This window comes from Oncorhynchus gorbuscha, linkage group LG22, assembly GCF_021184085.1.
Source record: "Oncorhynchus gorbuscha isolate QuinsamMale2020 ecotype Even-year linkage group LG22, OgorEven_v1.0, whole genome shotgun sequence".
Classification (NCBI taxonomy): Eukaryota; Metazoa; Chordata; class Actinopteri; order Salmoniformes; family Salmonidae; genus Oncorhynchus; species Oncorhynchus gorbuscha.
In genome coordinates this window covers 29,002,208-29,016,864 of record NC_060194.1, presented here as the reverse complement: position 1 = coordinate 29,016,864, position 14,657 = coordinate 29,002,208, and the positions used below count along the sequence as shown (strand labels likewise).

At 43.1% G+C, this 14,657-nt stretch overlaps 1 protein-coding gene across 3 annotated transcripts in view; it reads right to left on the bottom strand.

Annotated features, from left to right (window-relative positions):
- Positions 1 to 14,657, bottom strand: part of LOC124009166 (arf-GAP with GTPase, ANK repeat and PH domain-containing protein 3-like) — a 286,671-nt gene that overhangs the window by 63,093 nt on the left and 208,921 nt on the right. For all 3 annotated transcript variants that reach the window (XR_006834233.1, XM_046320712.1, XM_046320711.1), the window contains exons 10-11: positions 13,718 to 13,822; positions 3,566 to 3,737 (exon numbers count right to left, since the gene is read on the bottom strand). Coding sequence is in view for 2 of the 3 variants with exons in the window: in XM_046320712.1 (XP_046176668.1) it covers positions 3,566 to 3,737; positions 13,718 to 13,822 (277 nt within the window). In the remaining variant the exon portion in view is untranslated. The remainder of the gene's footprint in view (positions 1 to 3,565; positions 3,738 to 13,717; positions 13,823 to 14,657) is intronic.

The window sequence follows — 14,657 nt, the reverse complement described above, 5'->3', positions numbered from 1 at the left end:
GTAAAGGAGTGTTTTCCATGCTAAGCAGCAGCAGCGGGGCTGGCTCTGGCTGGGGCTGTAATCTAAGTAGAAGGGATGGATTAGTGGGTAGCTACAGAACGGCGGTAGCAGTAACGTCATCTTGCCTCTCATTTCTCTTTAGGCCGGCGCGGCCAGGCGTACCGTCAGAGGACTGATGAGCCGTGAAGCAGAGGCCTGACCCCACTGTGGAGTTGTTGCCATTATGTACAAGTATCAGGATAATGAGGCATTAATGCTAATGTGGGGGATGGAATCAGGGAAGGGGGGAAAGGAGGAAGGAGGGAAGTAGGAAAGGAGGGAAGGGGGAAAAGAGCACATCCTCTGTGTCTGGAGGAGGGAAGGGGGGTAATGGGGGAAGGAGGGAAGGGGGTAATGGGGGAAGGAGGAAAGGAGGGAAGGAGGAAAGGAGCACATCATCTGTGCCTGGAGCCGTGTAATCCACCACCACTATTATCACTATCACTACTGCCTAATGCCGCCCGCCATCCCTGAAAGCTTCCCCCCACACTCCCCTCTGTGGCTCAGCCATGTCATCTAATCCTCCCCCCCTCATCCAGCCGCCTCCTCGTCAGGAGCCATTAGACAGTCACCACACCCACACATCAGGCCCCGGCACTGGGCTGGTGGCCACTGAGACAGAGGCATAACCTAATGGTGGTCAGTGAGTCAGTGCCCAGTGGTTGGACTGTATGTATGCAGCCCAAAGCAAGATGAAGACTCACTGGTTTACAATGTAAGAGGGAGGTACTGTGCAGCACAGTCAAACCCCCCCCATATGATTGATTAAAACTGATGGGCCACATTAATACTTTGATACAATGTATCTGTCGTGGGTAAAACGGTTCCGCTGAACACTCAGACAGAGGAGAAGGAATGAGGCCTGCACACGTTTTTACTCATGGACACATGTGTTTATTCATTTAGTCTTTGTCTCCATCTCTCTCTCTTCTCCTCTCCATCTTCTTCCCCTCTCTCTCTCCTCTTGTGATTCTAAAGGTCTTTAGATCCAGGTAGTGAATGGATTACCAAAGGCAAAGACAGGGTTGTGATTCAGACACCATGAATGACAAATTAATCCTTTGTTCCCTTCATCAATTGCATGCCTAATGAAATCAAACTCACTCCGATCGCATCATCAGGAGAGGGTGCTCCAACGGGAGACCTGCCCTGATTTGTAACCTTTCTCTCCTAATTGGAGATGAACTAAAATCGCCCTCGTATTGTTCCCCTCCCAGACGCAAAAAAATAGTGAGAATCGGTAGTGAGTTGTCTCAACAGCATCCTTTACTAGCTCTGTATTTACAACAGAGTTAAACAATATTTCTTTAAAAACAAAAAACAGCATTTGGCCTCTTTTTCAGGGCCCCATAACCACTCCTCTCCCCATCACCCCTCTCTCCCTTCAGACACCTCTGCTCTCTTCTCCCTCCTCCTGAAGGTTAATTGTTTATGAGTTGGAAGTTGGAACGTGACCTCCACCCCCTGTCCTTCACTCTGTAAACTCATAAATCTTCTCAGGCATTTGAATAATTAACCTCTTGAGTAGGGTCCTGATGGTCAAATCTTGGCCAGGATCAACAAAATAAGTAAGGGCTGGGCCACAAGTGGTCCCTACTGGCCAGTCTGTCTATTCCACTACTGCACAATCCAATTAGCTACAACCATGGCAGGAGGTAACAGACACTGCTCCTCGGCCGATGGAGGACACCCTCATTACCCCACTCCCCTCTATCCCTCTCCCCACATCACCCCCGTCTGGGGACCACTCTGCTAATTAGTAATAATTACTCTTAGTAATAATTAATCCTAACCCCTAAATTTAATCACTGGTTTCTCCTCGCCTCTCTGGGCCTTGCTGCCAGTTCCTGCTAAAGCTCCCTCCAGCCTCCAGTGGCACAGCCAGCTCTGTCTATTTATAGGCCTATGTGGACTGAAGGAAGGAAGGCATTGGTACTGGCAGGACACAGGACAAGCAAGGCAAGCCCCCTGGATGGAATTTAGGTCAGAGCTAAAATTCAACATCTGGACAAAATAAAATTGTCCTTCGATGGGAAATTCATATTTTTTTGATGATTATTATGAACAAATGAATCATATTTAGATCATTTAAAGGGGCAATCTGTCTATGAATTTGAGAGTGGTTACATTTCTCGAGCCATATCCCTCAGCTTTTTACTGAAACAGTGGCGGGAATAACGCTATGTAATTGTTTCTACTATAGACATTAAAACCAGTAGATGGTGATAGTGCTGACGTCATCCATGTATTCCTACGGAAAACTCCCGATGGTGCATGAAGCCGGAAATATTTCAATCGTGTTGTATTGCTGAATGGCACCAAAAACAAAATCGATAAGGATCATGGTGAAAGTGGGCGTAACTAGCAAAGGATCATGGGCGATGTAGTCATTTTCATCCTGCCTGAGAGAGTCAACCTTAATGTCTATGGCAAGAGGGCGCAAGCCTCCTCGTAGCCTGTCCGCCCGTGATTTGTCTTTGTCAGCACGTGGTCCTGTGTGACGACAAATGTAGTCAGAATGAATCACTATTTAATTGAATATCTCAATTTGTAGCGAACTTTAAAATAATTCACAGTGTGGATGAAACTTGATTATAATTAAATAATTTTAGAGGCCAAAGAATGGTTTGGCTGTTCTGGTGTTCGTAATTTACATAGGCTTTCTATGGCAAGCCAGGGTTTATTGGCACCACTAAGTTGCTTTGCAGTAGCCAACCAGTAGAGCTTGTGACTTCTCAAGTTGATTGGCCCTTTAAGATAGAATATATAGTCTTATAAGCACTCCTTCAGTAATCATATCATTGTGTTAGCTCATCTGCATCTGCATAATGACATTGTACCAAAATCTAAAGAGTTTTCACATAAATACAGCAATAAAATACACATTACGTGATCATTATATATTTCACCTATTAAAATGAACTTTATTGTATCTTCTGGGCAGTGAATGGTATTAGTGTCTCTGAAGAACCTCTATTGATTTTCTGCTGGACCGGACATGAAGTCGATAGAGATTTACATACAGTTGAATTTGGCATCAGATTGCTTAGCTTAAGTTATTCAGTTGCTAGCTTTTTGCACATACCTCGGTCTGTGGTTGTTGAAAGTGTTTGATTGGGTTCTGGAGCAAGGTAGAAGTTGTTCCTATAGCCGCAGATCTCAAATCGGATTATTTTACTCCCAAACCTGACCATAACTGTTAAGAGGAGGAATAAATATCTGACCCTGTATCAGTGGTTAGTAGGCAACTTCTACCTACTCTGTTTGTCTGTATTATAACAGATGTGGATTCCTCAAAATTGGAGAGCAGACTTCAGTCAAATACTTTTGAAATATATGCAAGTATTTGAGGTGTGCTTAATTTAGCTTTTTGTGGACTATTCTATTTGTTCCACTGTAACATGGAAATTAAATAAAGGGTAGCTTATCATTTTATTTGAAATAATTTGGCATATGTTTTTGACCGAGGTCTGGTACAGAGGTCTGGCATGGACCCAGAGTGGTGACTATAGGGTGGCCCTCTTACCTGCAGTGCCCACTCCTAGCTGCAGGGTGCTACGGTCCTTGGTCAGCCCGTTGGTCTTGGGGCTGGCGGTGGGGGCGATGGTGGTGACCGCTCTGGGTGGTCGCTTCCCTGGCACCTTGACCGTGGTCCTCAACAGGTCAATCTCTTTACCGTGCACATTCTGCATGTAGTCCTGGAACGCACATCACAAAACACACTGAGTCAATCTCATTAGTCTAAACGTGGATGATCATGAAAAACCTTTAAAAACTACAAACTAATGATATAACTTCCATCCTGACATACAGTAACAAAACTGACTGACAGATAGCCATTTCATGAACATTACCTGTGCCCACGCTGCCTCACAAACTAGCTCAGTTATAGACTTAATGAGTAGACCAGGACCCTCCAATCCTGTTCCTGCAGAGCTACCATCCTGTAGTTTTTCACGCCAACCCTAATCTAGTGCACGTGATTCTAATAATTAGCTGGTTGATAAGCTGAATCAGGTTAGTTACATCTGGGTTTGGAGCAAAAACCTACAGGAGGTTAGCTGTCCAGGAAGAGGGTTGGAGAACCATGGAGTAGACTAATGAATACAAACGGTCTCATTCTCTCTCATAACGATTTAGATTTAAAACAACATCACCACCCCAAATGGACGAGGAAGGGAAGCCAAGGTGAAAATCATTGAGCTCAGCAGAAAAAGCCAGAGGAGAACTCTCCGCTCTGCCTTTTGCCTGGTATGCCCCCCCCCCTTCCATCTCTTCCTTTCCTTTATCTCTCCCTCAATCTTTCTCCTTCCTTTATCAGGGTTCCATAAAGCACTCATCTCTTCCCCTGCCTCCTCTCTAATTACCCAGCCAGCTAGCGCTCCTCGCTCTCATTTCCTTTTATTGCTGGAATTAACAGCCAGATCGAAGCGTGCAAAGCTATTAAGATGTGTGATTAAGCCACATTCAATTAGTTTCTACAAACAATTTAATTGATGTAGCAGATAGAATTAACAGAAGGTGATTGTGTGGATGGCTTGGCTGACTGTGAAATTAAAGGGATCCTCGCACTCTTGTTCTGTATCTCGCTCTCCCCCTCTCTCCCTTCCCACCTTCTCGCTCTCTCTTTTTCCCGCTCTCTCCTTTTCCCGCTCTCTCCATCCCACCTTCTCGGTCTCTCTCCCTCCCACCTCTCTCCCCCGCTCTTTCTCTCCCTCCCACCTTGTCTCCCGCTCTCTCCCCCCTCCCACCTAGTCTCCCCTGCTCTCTCTACCACCTTCTCTCTCTTTCTACCACTTTCTCTTCCTCCCTCCCACGTTCTCTCCCTCCAACTCTCTCTGCTTGGTAAGTCAGAATGGTAGTAAACACATGTCTGCTAATGTAACAGTGATTCCTGTTCTGCCTCAGCTCTGGTCAGTGAGGTAGCAGACAGACATTCAAGACAGAGTTAGTAGACATGCTCCTGATGAACTACGATAGGTATAATTAGCAGCTAGCTAGTCAGTTACATACATCACTGTAACACTACGCTGCTCTGCTAATAATGGCTACTAAAGTTAAGGCATTACCACCCAGTCAATAAAATAATTTAATAAAAACAAATGTAATCAATTCATGTTGCATGCAAATTACAATTTCTCTACTATACAGTGCATTCGGGAAGTATTCAGACAGACCCCTTCCCTTTTTCCACATTTTGCTAAGTTACAGACTTACTCTAAAATGGATCAAATAAAATCCTCATCAATCCACACACAATACCCTGTAATGACAAAGCTAAAATAGGTTTTTACTATTTTTTTTGCAAATAAAAACAGAAATACCTTATTTACATAAGTATTCAGACCTTTTGCTATGAGACTCGAAATTGAGCTCAGGTTTTTGTATTAGTATTTTTTATAGATCCCCATAAGCTGCTGCCAAGGAAGCAGCTACTCTTCCTGGGGTCCAGCAACATTAAGGCAGTTTATACAATTTAAAAAACATTACAATACATTCAGACTGTGTGCCCTCAGGCCCCTACTCCACCATTACCACATATATACGTTTGTGTATAGTGCGTATGCTATCATGTGTGTGTGGGTATGCGCCTATGTTTGTGTTGCTTCAGAGTCCCCGCTGTTCCATAACATGTTTTTTTATCTGTTTTTTAAAATCTAATTTTACTGCTTGCATGATTTACTTGATGTGGAATAGAGTTACATTTATTTATGTCTCTATTTAGTACTGTGCCCCTTCCGTAGTCTGTTCTGGACTTGGGGATTGTGAAGAGACCTCTTGTGGCATGTCTTGTGGGGTGTGCATGGGTGTCCGAGCTGTGCGCTAGTAGTTCAACATGTCAATACCTCTAATAAATACAAGCAGTGATGAAGTCAATCTCTCTTCCACTTTGAGCCAGGAGAGATTGACAAGCATATTATTAATGTTAGCTCTCTGTGTACATCCAAGGGCCAGTCGTGCTGCCCTATCCTGAACCAATTGCAATTTTCCTAAGTCCTTTTTAGTGCCACCTGACCACACAACTGAACAGTAGTCCAGGTGCGACAAAACTAGGGCCTGTAGGACCTGCCTTGTTGACAGTGCTGTCAAGAAGGTAGAGCAGAGCCTTATAATAGACATACTTCTCCCCATCTTAGCTACTGTTGTATCAATATGTTTTGACCATGACAGTTTACAATCCAGGGTAACTCCAAGTAGTTTAGTCACCTCAACTTGCTCAATTTCCACATTATTTATTACAATATTTAGATGAGGTTTAGGGTTTTAGTGAATGATTTGTCCCAAATACAATGCTTTTAGTTTTAGAAATATTTAGGACTAACTTATTCCTTGCCATGAAACTAACTGCAACTCATTGTTCATTTTTGCAGTTATTTCAATCGCTGTAGTAGCTGACATGTATAGTGCTGAGTCATCTGCATACATAGACACTCTGGCTTTCCTCGAAGCCAATGGCAATTCATTAGTAAAGATTCAAAAAAGTAATGGACCTAGACAGCTGCCTTGGGGTATTCCTGATTCTACCTGGATTATGTTGGAGAGGCTTCCATTAAAGAACACCCTCTGTGTTCTGTTCGAGAGGTAACTCTTTATCCATATTATATCAGGGGGTGTAAAGCCATAACACATACGTTTTGCCATCAGCAGACTATGATCGATAATGTTAAATGCCGCACTGAAGTCTAACAAAACAGCCCCACAATATTTGTATCATCAATTTCTCTCAACCAATCATCAGGCATTTGTGTAAGTGCTGTGCTTGTTGAATGTCCTTCTCTATAAGCATGCTGAAAGTTAGTCAATTTGTTTACTGTAAAATAGCATTGTATCTGGTCAAACACCATTTTTTCCAAAAGTTTACTAAGGGTTGGTAACAGGCTGATTGGTCAGAAATTTGAGCCAGTAAAGGGGGCTTTACTATTCTTAGGTAGAATTTGACTTTTGCTTCCATTCAAGCCTGAAGGCAAACACTTTCTAGTAGGCTTAAATTGAAGATGTGGCAATATCGTCCGCTATTATCGTCAGTAGTTTTCCATACCGGTGGCTTGTCATTGTTGATAAACAACAATCATTTTTTCACCTCTTCCACACTAACTTTATGGAATTTAAAATGACAATGCTTGTCTTTCATAATTTGGTAAGATATACTTGGATGTGTAGTGTCAGCATTTGTTGCTGGCATGTTATGCCTAAGTTTAATTATTTTTTTATTGGCAAAAATAGCAAAGTAGTTGGCAATATCATTTGGTTTTGTGATGAATGAGCCATCTGTTTCAATGAATGATGGAGCTAAAATTGCCTTTTTCCCCAGAATTTCATTTAAGGTGTTCCAAAGCTTTTTACTATCATTTTTTTATTTAATTGATCTTGGTGTCATATTTTAGTTTCTTATTCTTTTTATTCAGTTTAGTTACCTGATTTCTCAATATGCAATACGTTTGCCAATCGGTTGTGGAGCCAGACTTCTTTGCCATTAATTTTGCCTCATCCATCTCAAACATATAATTTTTAAATTTCAATCCATCAATCCACAGGGATTTAACAGTTTTTACACTCATTTTCTTAATGGGTGCATGCTTATCAGCAACTGGAATAAGCCATTTCAGAAATGTGTGTCACGCCCTGACCGTAGATTGCTTTGTATGTTTCTATTTTTAGTTTGGTCAGGGTGTGATGTGGGTGGGTATTCTATGTTGTAGGTCTAGGTTTTCTTTTTCTATGTGTTTGGCCTGGTATCGGTCTCAATCAGAGGCAGCTGTCTATCGTTGTCTCTGATTGAGAGCCATACTTAGGTAGCCTGTTTTCCCTTTTTGAGTTGTGGGTGATTATTTTCCGTTTCAGTGTTTTCACCATACAGGAATGTTTTGGTTTTCCTTTATTCTTTTGTTCGTTTGTATTCAGTGTTTCGTTTATTAAAGGCATCAGGAACACGCACCTCGCTGCGCTTTGGTCTATTCCTTCTTCCACCAACAAAAATCATTACAATATGTCAATTGTAGTGTCTGTTTGCTCCTCATTACACACCAGGACTAACATATATTCTTTACATCAATAACATAGGAATCACTACAAAACGTATTGTATGACCTCTTATACACTACATTAGGCCCAGCCTTTGGAACTTTGGTTTTCCTAGATATGACTACTATATTGTGATCAGTACATCCAATGGATCTGGATACAGCTTTCAAGCAAATTTCTGCAGCATTAGTAAAGTTGTGATTAAAGCATGTTGATGATTTAATTCCTGTGCTGTTTATAACTACCCTGGTAGATTGACTGATAGCCTTAACCAGGTTGCAGGCACTGGTTACAGTTTGAAACTTTTTCTTAAGTGGGTAGCTTGATGAAATCCAGTCAATATTTAAATCACCCAGAAAATATAACTCTCTGTTGATATCACATACATTATCAAGCATTTCACACATGTTATCCAGATACTGACTGTTAGCGCTTGATGGCCTATAGCAGCTTCCCACCAAAATGGGCTTTAGGTGAGTCAGATGAACTTGTTATTATATTACTTCAACAGTATTTGACATGAGCTCCTCTCTAATCTTCACAGGAATGTGGTTCTGAATATAAACAGCAACACCTCCACCATTGGCATTTCCATATTTTCTATAAACTCTGCATCACAATGGAATAGATTAGCTTAGCTGGTCTTCAGTCATTGATAAGTCATTGTCTCAACGCAGCCTTATAGTGCTGTGAAAGGATCCAGGATCCCAAATGATTTGGGTGGATCCCATCCTCCTTATAAAATGTGTTTTGTTTCCAAAAGGTTGTGGAATTGTCAACAAAAGTTAGACCCATTGAGCTGCAATAATCACGTAGCCAGTTGTGAAGAGAAAGAATCCTGTTAAAACGTTCAATGCCGCGATTCAGAGATGGTAGAGGGCCAGATATTATGGAGCTTTTGTTAGTGTTTAGCAGAGAGTCAATCAACTCTTTAAAATCCAGTTTCAACTATTCAGAACTGCCCTTCATAATGCCATTAAAACCCACATGGACTACGATAGAATCGATTTCCACGTCCTGGCGTAGTACATTCGGGAGCAACTTAGTAATGTCATTTACTCGAGCTCCGGGATAAGACATTGTTTTTGTACAAGGAATGGTCACATTTCTTACCATGGATCTGCCCAGAATCCCAGCTGGAGTGGATGAGGAAATCCGCCCACTCCCACGCCTCTCAGGATTCGGAGAACCCTTTATGGACAGGCGATAGGCAGGATAACTTGAACACGTTGCTCCCGGCGCCTGTGGCAGGCCTCCGACAGATGGAGAAGCACCGCTCGATCCAAAGCAGGGACAGAAGGTCGATGTTGATTTCGTAGTTGTAGGCACTGCGGTCGCAGACACAGGCACCCCCAGTGACGAAGGTGCAGGAAGATCAGGCTCCAGGATGGCGAAACTATTTTCTGTTTGTATCCTCTCCGGGCCTCTCGTTAGGAGTGTAGACAGCTTTGCGGGAAGTAGCTGTCTTCAGCTTCCACGGTTCATGATAATCGACCATCGCTGAGCTACTTCTATGCCGCTATCAGATGGGGGAGCTCTGGGCAACACCGGCCAGTCGGATAATGACAAACGACAAGGCGGAGATGCATCCAACATGCGCGAAAGCCATCCAGCCACCGGTGTAGAAAATGTAAACATTCCACTCTACGTTTTCCCCAGTTTCTTACGTAGGTTGGTGACCTGCGTGATCAACGAAGCCACCTCAAGACTATAATCCTCGGCAAGTAAAAAATTGCTGCATCGGTACTCCGAGTGGTCTGGTTTGTCCCGAAACAGTGCATAATAGATACAGCTCCTACAGTGCTGGAACCGTTAATTTATTTCTTCAGACAAAGAGGGCTCCATTGAAAAACGAATCTGGTACCAACTTCGTTAGCTTTATGGCTAGCAGCTTAGCGTCTCTGTCAAGCAGGCTTAAACCTGTCTGTTAACTTCTTGGTGACAGGGGGAAGTATTGAGTAGCTTGGATGAATAAGGTGCCCAGACTATACTACCTGCTACTCTGTCCCAGATGCTAATATATGCATATTATTAATAGTATTGGATAGAAAACACTCTGAAGTTTCTAAAACTGTTTGAATGATGTCTGTGACTGTAACAGAACTCATATGGCAGGCAGAAACCTGAGACAAATCCAACCAGGAAGATGGAAATCTGTGGGAAATCATTTAAGTGATTGCCTATCCAATATGCTGTGCCTATGGGGCCAGATTGCACTTCCCAAGGCTTCCAGCAGATGTCAACAGTCTTTAGAAAGTTGTTTGAGGCTTCTATTGTGGAAGGGTGTCGAATAAGAGCTGTTTCAACAAGTGGACTAGCCTGAGGCCAATCAGTTGTTTACTGCGCGGCCACGCGGGCGCACCGTTCCTTCTTTTTCCTCTGTAGTGAATATGCTATTGTCCGGTTAGAATATTATTGAAGACGTATTATAAAACGACCCTAAGGATTGATTGTAAAAATCGTTTGACATGTTTCTACAAACTGTAATGAAACTCTTTTGACTTTTCGTCTGGATTTTGCGCTCGCACATTGTGCCTTTGGAATAGTGAACTAAACGTGCAAACTAAACGCGCAAACAAAACGGAGGTATTTGAACATAAATATGGACGTAATCAAACAAAACTAACATTTCTTGTGGAAGTATGAGAACTTGCAGTGCATTCCGACGAAGATCAGCAAAGGTAAGTGAAGATTTATAATGCTATTTATGACTTTTGTTGACTCCACAATTTGGCGGGTAACTGTATGGCTTGTTTTTGTGGCTGAACGCTGTTCTCAGATGATTGAATATTGAATATTGTGCTTTTGCCGTACAGCGGTTGCATTAAGAACAAGTTTATCTTTAAGTTTATCTTTAATTCTATGTAAAACATTTATCTTTCAAGTTTATGATGATTATTTCTGTTATTTTATGTGGCTCTCTGCAATTTCTCCGGATGTTTTGGAGGCACTTCTGAACATGACGCCAATGTAAACTGAGGTTTTTGGATATAAATATGAACTTGATCGAACAAAGCATACATGTATTGTGTAACATTGAGTCATGGGAGTGTCTTCTGATGAAGATCGTCAAAGGTTAGTGATTCAGTTTATCTATATTTCTGATTTGTGACACCTCTCTTTGGATGGAAAATGGCTGAATGCTTTCTGTGACTAGTTGCTGACCTAACATAATATGTTCTGCTTTTGCCGAAAAGTATTTTTGAAATTGGACACTGTGGTTGGATTAACGAGTAAGTGTATCTTTAAAATGGTGTAAAATACTTGTATGGTTGAGGAATTTTAATTATGAGATATATGTTGTTTTGAATTTGGAGCCCTGCAATATCACTGGCTGTTAGCGAGGTGGGACGCTAGCGTCCTGAACGATCCCAGAGAGGTTAAGCGGGATTCCATGACAAGACATAGAGGTCCTGGCTGTTAAAAACTAACCGCATCGTGGAATCCATTTAATGAATATCGGTTTTGATTCAATCAAAAATAACAAACCGAGAGCACAATGTTCAGTTGTGCACTCTGATGATGTGCGACGACATCATCAGAGCGTTCAGGACCTCATCCTGTTTCCATTAATCATCCTTGAGATTTTTCTACAACTTGATTGGAGTCCACCTATTGTAATTTCAATTGATAGGACATTATGGAAAGGCACACACAAAGATCCCACTGTTGACAGTGCATGTCAGAGCAAAAACCAAGCTATGGTCGAAGGAATTGTCCGTAGAGCTTCCGAGACAGCATTGTGTCGAGGCACAGATCTGGGGAAGGGTACCAAAACATTTCTGTAGCACTGAAGGTCCCCAAGAACACAGTGGCCGCCATCATTCTTAAATGGAAGAAGTTTGGAACCACCAAGACTCTTCCTAGAGCTGGTCGTCCGGCCAAACTGAGCAATCGGGGGAGAAGGGCCTTAGTCAGGGAGGTGCCAAGAACTCCATGGTCACTCTGACAGAGCTCCAGAGGTCCTCTGTGGAGATGGGAGAACCTTCCAGAAGGACAACCTTCTCTGCAGCACTCCACCAATCAGGCCTTTAAGGTAGAGTGGCCAGAGGGAAGCCACTCCTCTGAAAAAGTCACATGACAGCCCGCTTGGAGTTTGCCAAAAGGCACCTAAAAGACTCTCAGACCATGAGAAACAAGATTGAAATCTTTGGCCTGAATGCCAAGCGTAACTTCTGGAGGAAACCTGGCACCATCCCTAAGGTGAAGCATGGTGGTGGCAGCATCATGCTGTGGGGATGTTTTTCAGAGGCAGGGACTGGGAGACTAATCAGGATCGAGGGAAAGATGAAAAGAGCAAAGTACTGAGAGATCCTTGATGAAAACCTGCTCCAGAGCATTCAGAACCTCAGACTGGGGCAACGTTTTACCTTCCAACAGGACAAGGACCCTAAACACAGAGCCAAGACAATGCAGGGGTGGATTCAGGACAAGTCTCTGAATGTCATTGAGTGGGCCAGCCAGAGCCCGGACTTGAACCCGATCGAACATCTTTGGAGAAACATGAAAATAGCTGTGAATTGACGCTCCCTATCCAATCTGATAGAGCTTGAGAGGATCTGCAGAGAAGAATGGGAGAAACTCCCCAAATACAGGTGTGCCAAGCATGTAGCGTCATACCCAAGACGAATCGAGGCTGTAATCGCTGCCAAAGGTGCTTCAACAAAGTACTGAGTAAAGGGTCTGAATACTTATGTAATGGGAGATGTAGTTTATTAATAAAAAAATGAATTTGAAAACATTTCTAAAAACCTGTTTTTGCTTTTAAATTATGGGGCATTGTGTGTACATTGATAAGGGAATGTTTTTATACATTTTAGAATAAGACTGTAACGTAACTTAATGTGGAAAAAGTCAAAGGGTCTGAATACTTTCCAAATGCACTGTATTTGGCTTTCATAGAATATATTATCTCAAATTGGACAAAACAATTCTCTGACTCTCGGGGCAAAAATTTGGACTGGACACATGTACAAATGCTCATCTCTAACTTTCACCAAATCTTCCTTTGAAAACCAAGTCATTTGTTGTATTTAGACAAACATTACCACCATAGAATAGAGGTGAGACCGTGAGAGGAAGGGCGTGGGGCAGCAATGTCATGCTGTGGTGGGGGGGGGGTCTGACAGAGCTGTCTGCCGGCTGGCTGCAGCGGAGTGTTTAAGAGGTATTAGCGGCCCAGCGGGACTCTGACAGAGACGGATGTTGCTGGCCGCTCAGCCTCCGCCAAGCGCCACGCACAGCGGCGAGCGCCATTATAAATACAAGCCAGCATGGTGGCCGGGCGTGGCGGGCACACAGCAGCAACAGCTAGCGCCATGTATGTCTCCATTACCCGGCCACCACAGGGGTGGGGGGATAGAGATGACCACCACCTCCGCCTCTACTCTACCCCCCCCCTCCCGTTTATAATCAGAATCACACTAAGATGGGGTACTAATAATCAGAGGCTGAAAGGTCTTTGCTAACATTTTTATCTCTCAGAAACCTTCTTCATAAATGTATCAATATGTGTACATAACAGTTAAATCATTAATTTCCACTTTTTGTGAGGGACAAGCTTGCATGTTTCGCTAATGAATGTAAAGTATATTCTACACATATCCCTTAAACAGTCCACTACAAACGGAGATATACTAAATGTAGGGTTACTCACATGTAAACTGGGGTGGTAGGTGAGAAGGCCGTTGTCACACAGTGTGACGTATTTCTTCTTCCACTCCTTATTCAGGGACTTCCCACTTCTCTTCAGAAGGATGCCCTGGAGGAGAGAGAAGAGAAGAAGAGAGGGTCAGAAGATGTCTTCCTCCAGCTAAACACAATGGACTAGAACATATAATGTAAATAACTTGGGATGACAATAAGAACACTTGCTCTATCCTTAGATCAAGCCAGAGTGAATAAAACAGTCATTTTACAGCAGCAGGTTGCCTGTATGTGAGTGTGTGAAGTACAAACTTTTTCAACCTTCCAACTTTTGATTGTCATTGGTCACTGTAACCCCATGGTCAATGCAATACAACAACGGTCAACGGTGTAATCAATGTTCAACGTCTATAGATGATATTTAACGGTGACTACTTGAAACTTCAGAATTGGTGCTGTCCTACTGTAACCGACTGTCTCACATTCAAAGTGAGCAGAGACAATCCAATTTTCCCATGTATTCATTCATCCCCATGTCCTGACCAGTTGAACTCTGGAGGACCCCTTCATCCAGGGATTAGGTGTGTGATCTCCCCCTCTTCAAAGCCTTGACTCAGCCCCTCCCCTCTATTCCACCATTATCTTCTGGAGCCTTAACCCCTCAGATGTTTGACTTTGTCTGCTTGGTCAATCCAGGGTAAACAATGGCAGTTCCTGGGGCTGTGAGGGGGTCTTTGTGGCTGGGGGGCGGTGACGGTCCTCTGGGGGTAAGGACCAGGGAGGACCAAGGGAGAGGCATGCTTAATTAGGGGATTAGCAGCGGAGTGTTGTGCTTTTACAACCAGGGTTCTGTGTGTGTGTGTGTGTGTTTGCTACTGTGTGTGTGCCTTTTTCCTCTGTGTGTGTGTGTGTGTGTGTGTGTGTGTGTGTGTGTGTGTGTGTGTGTGTGT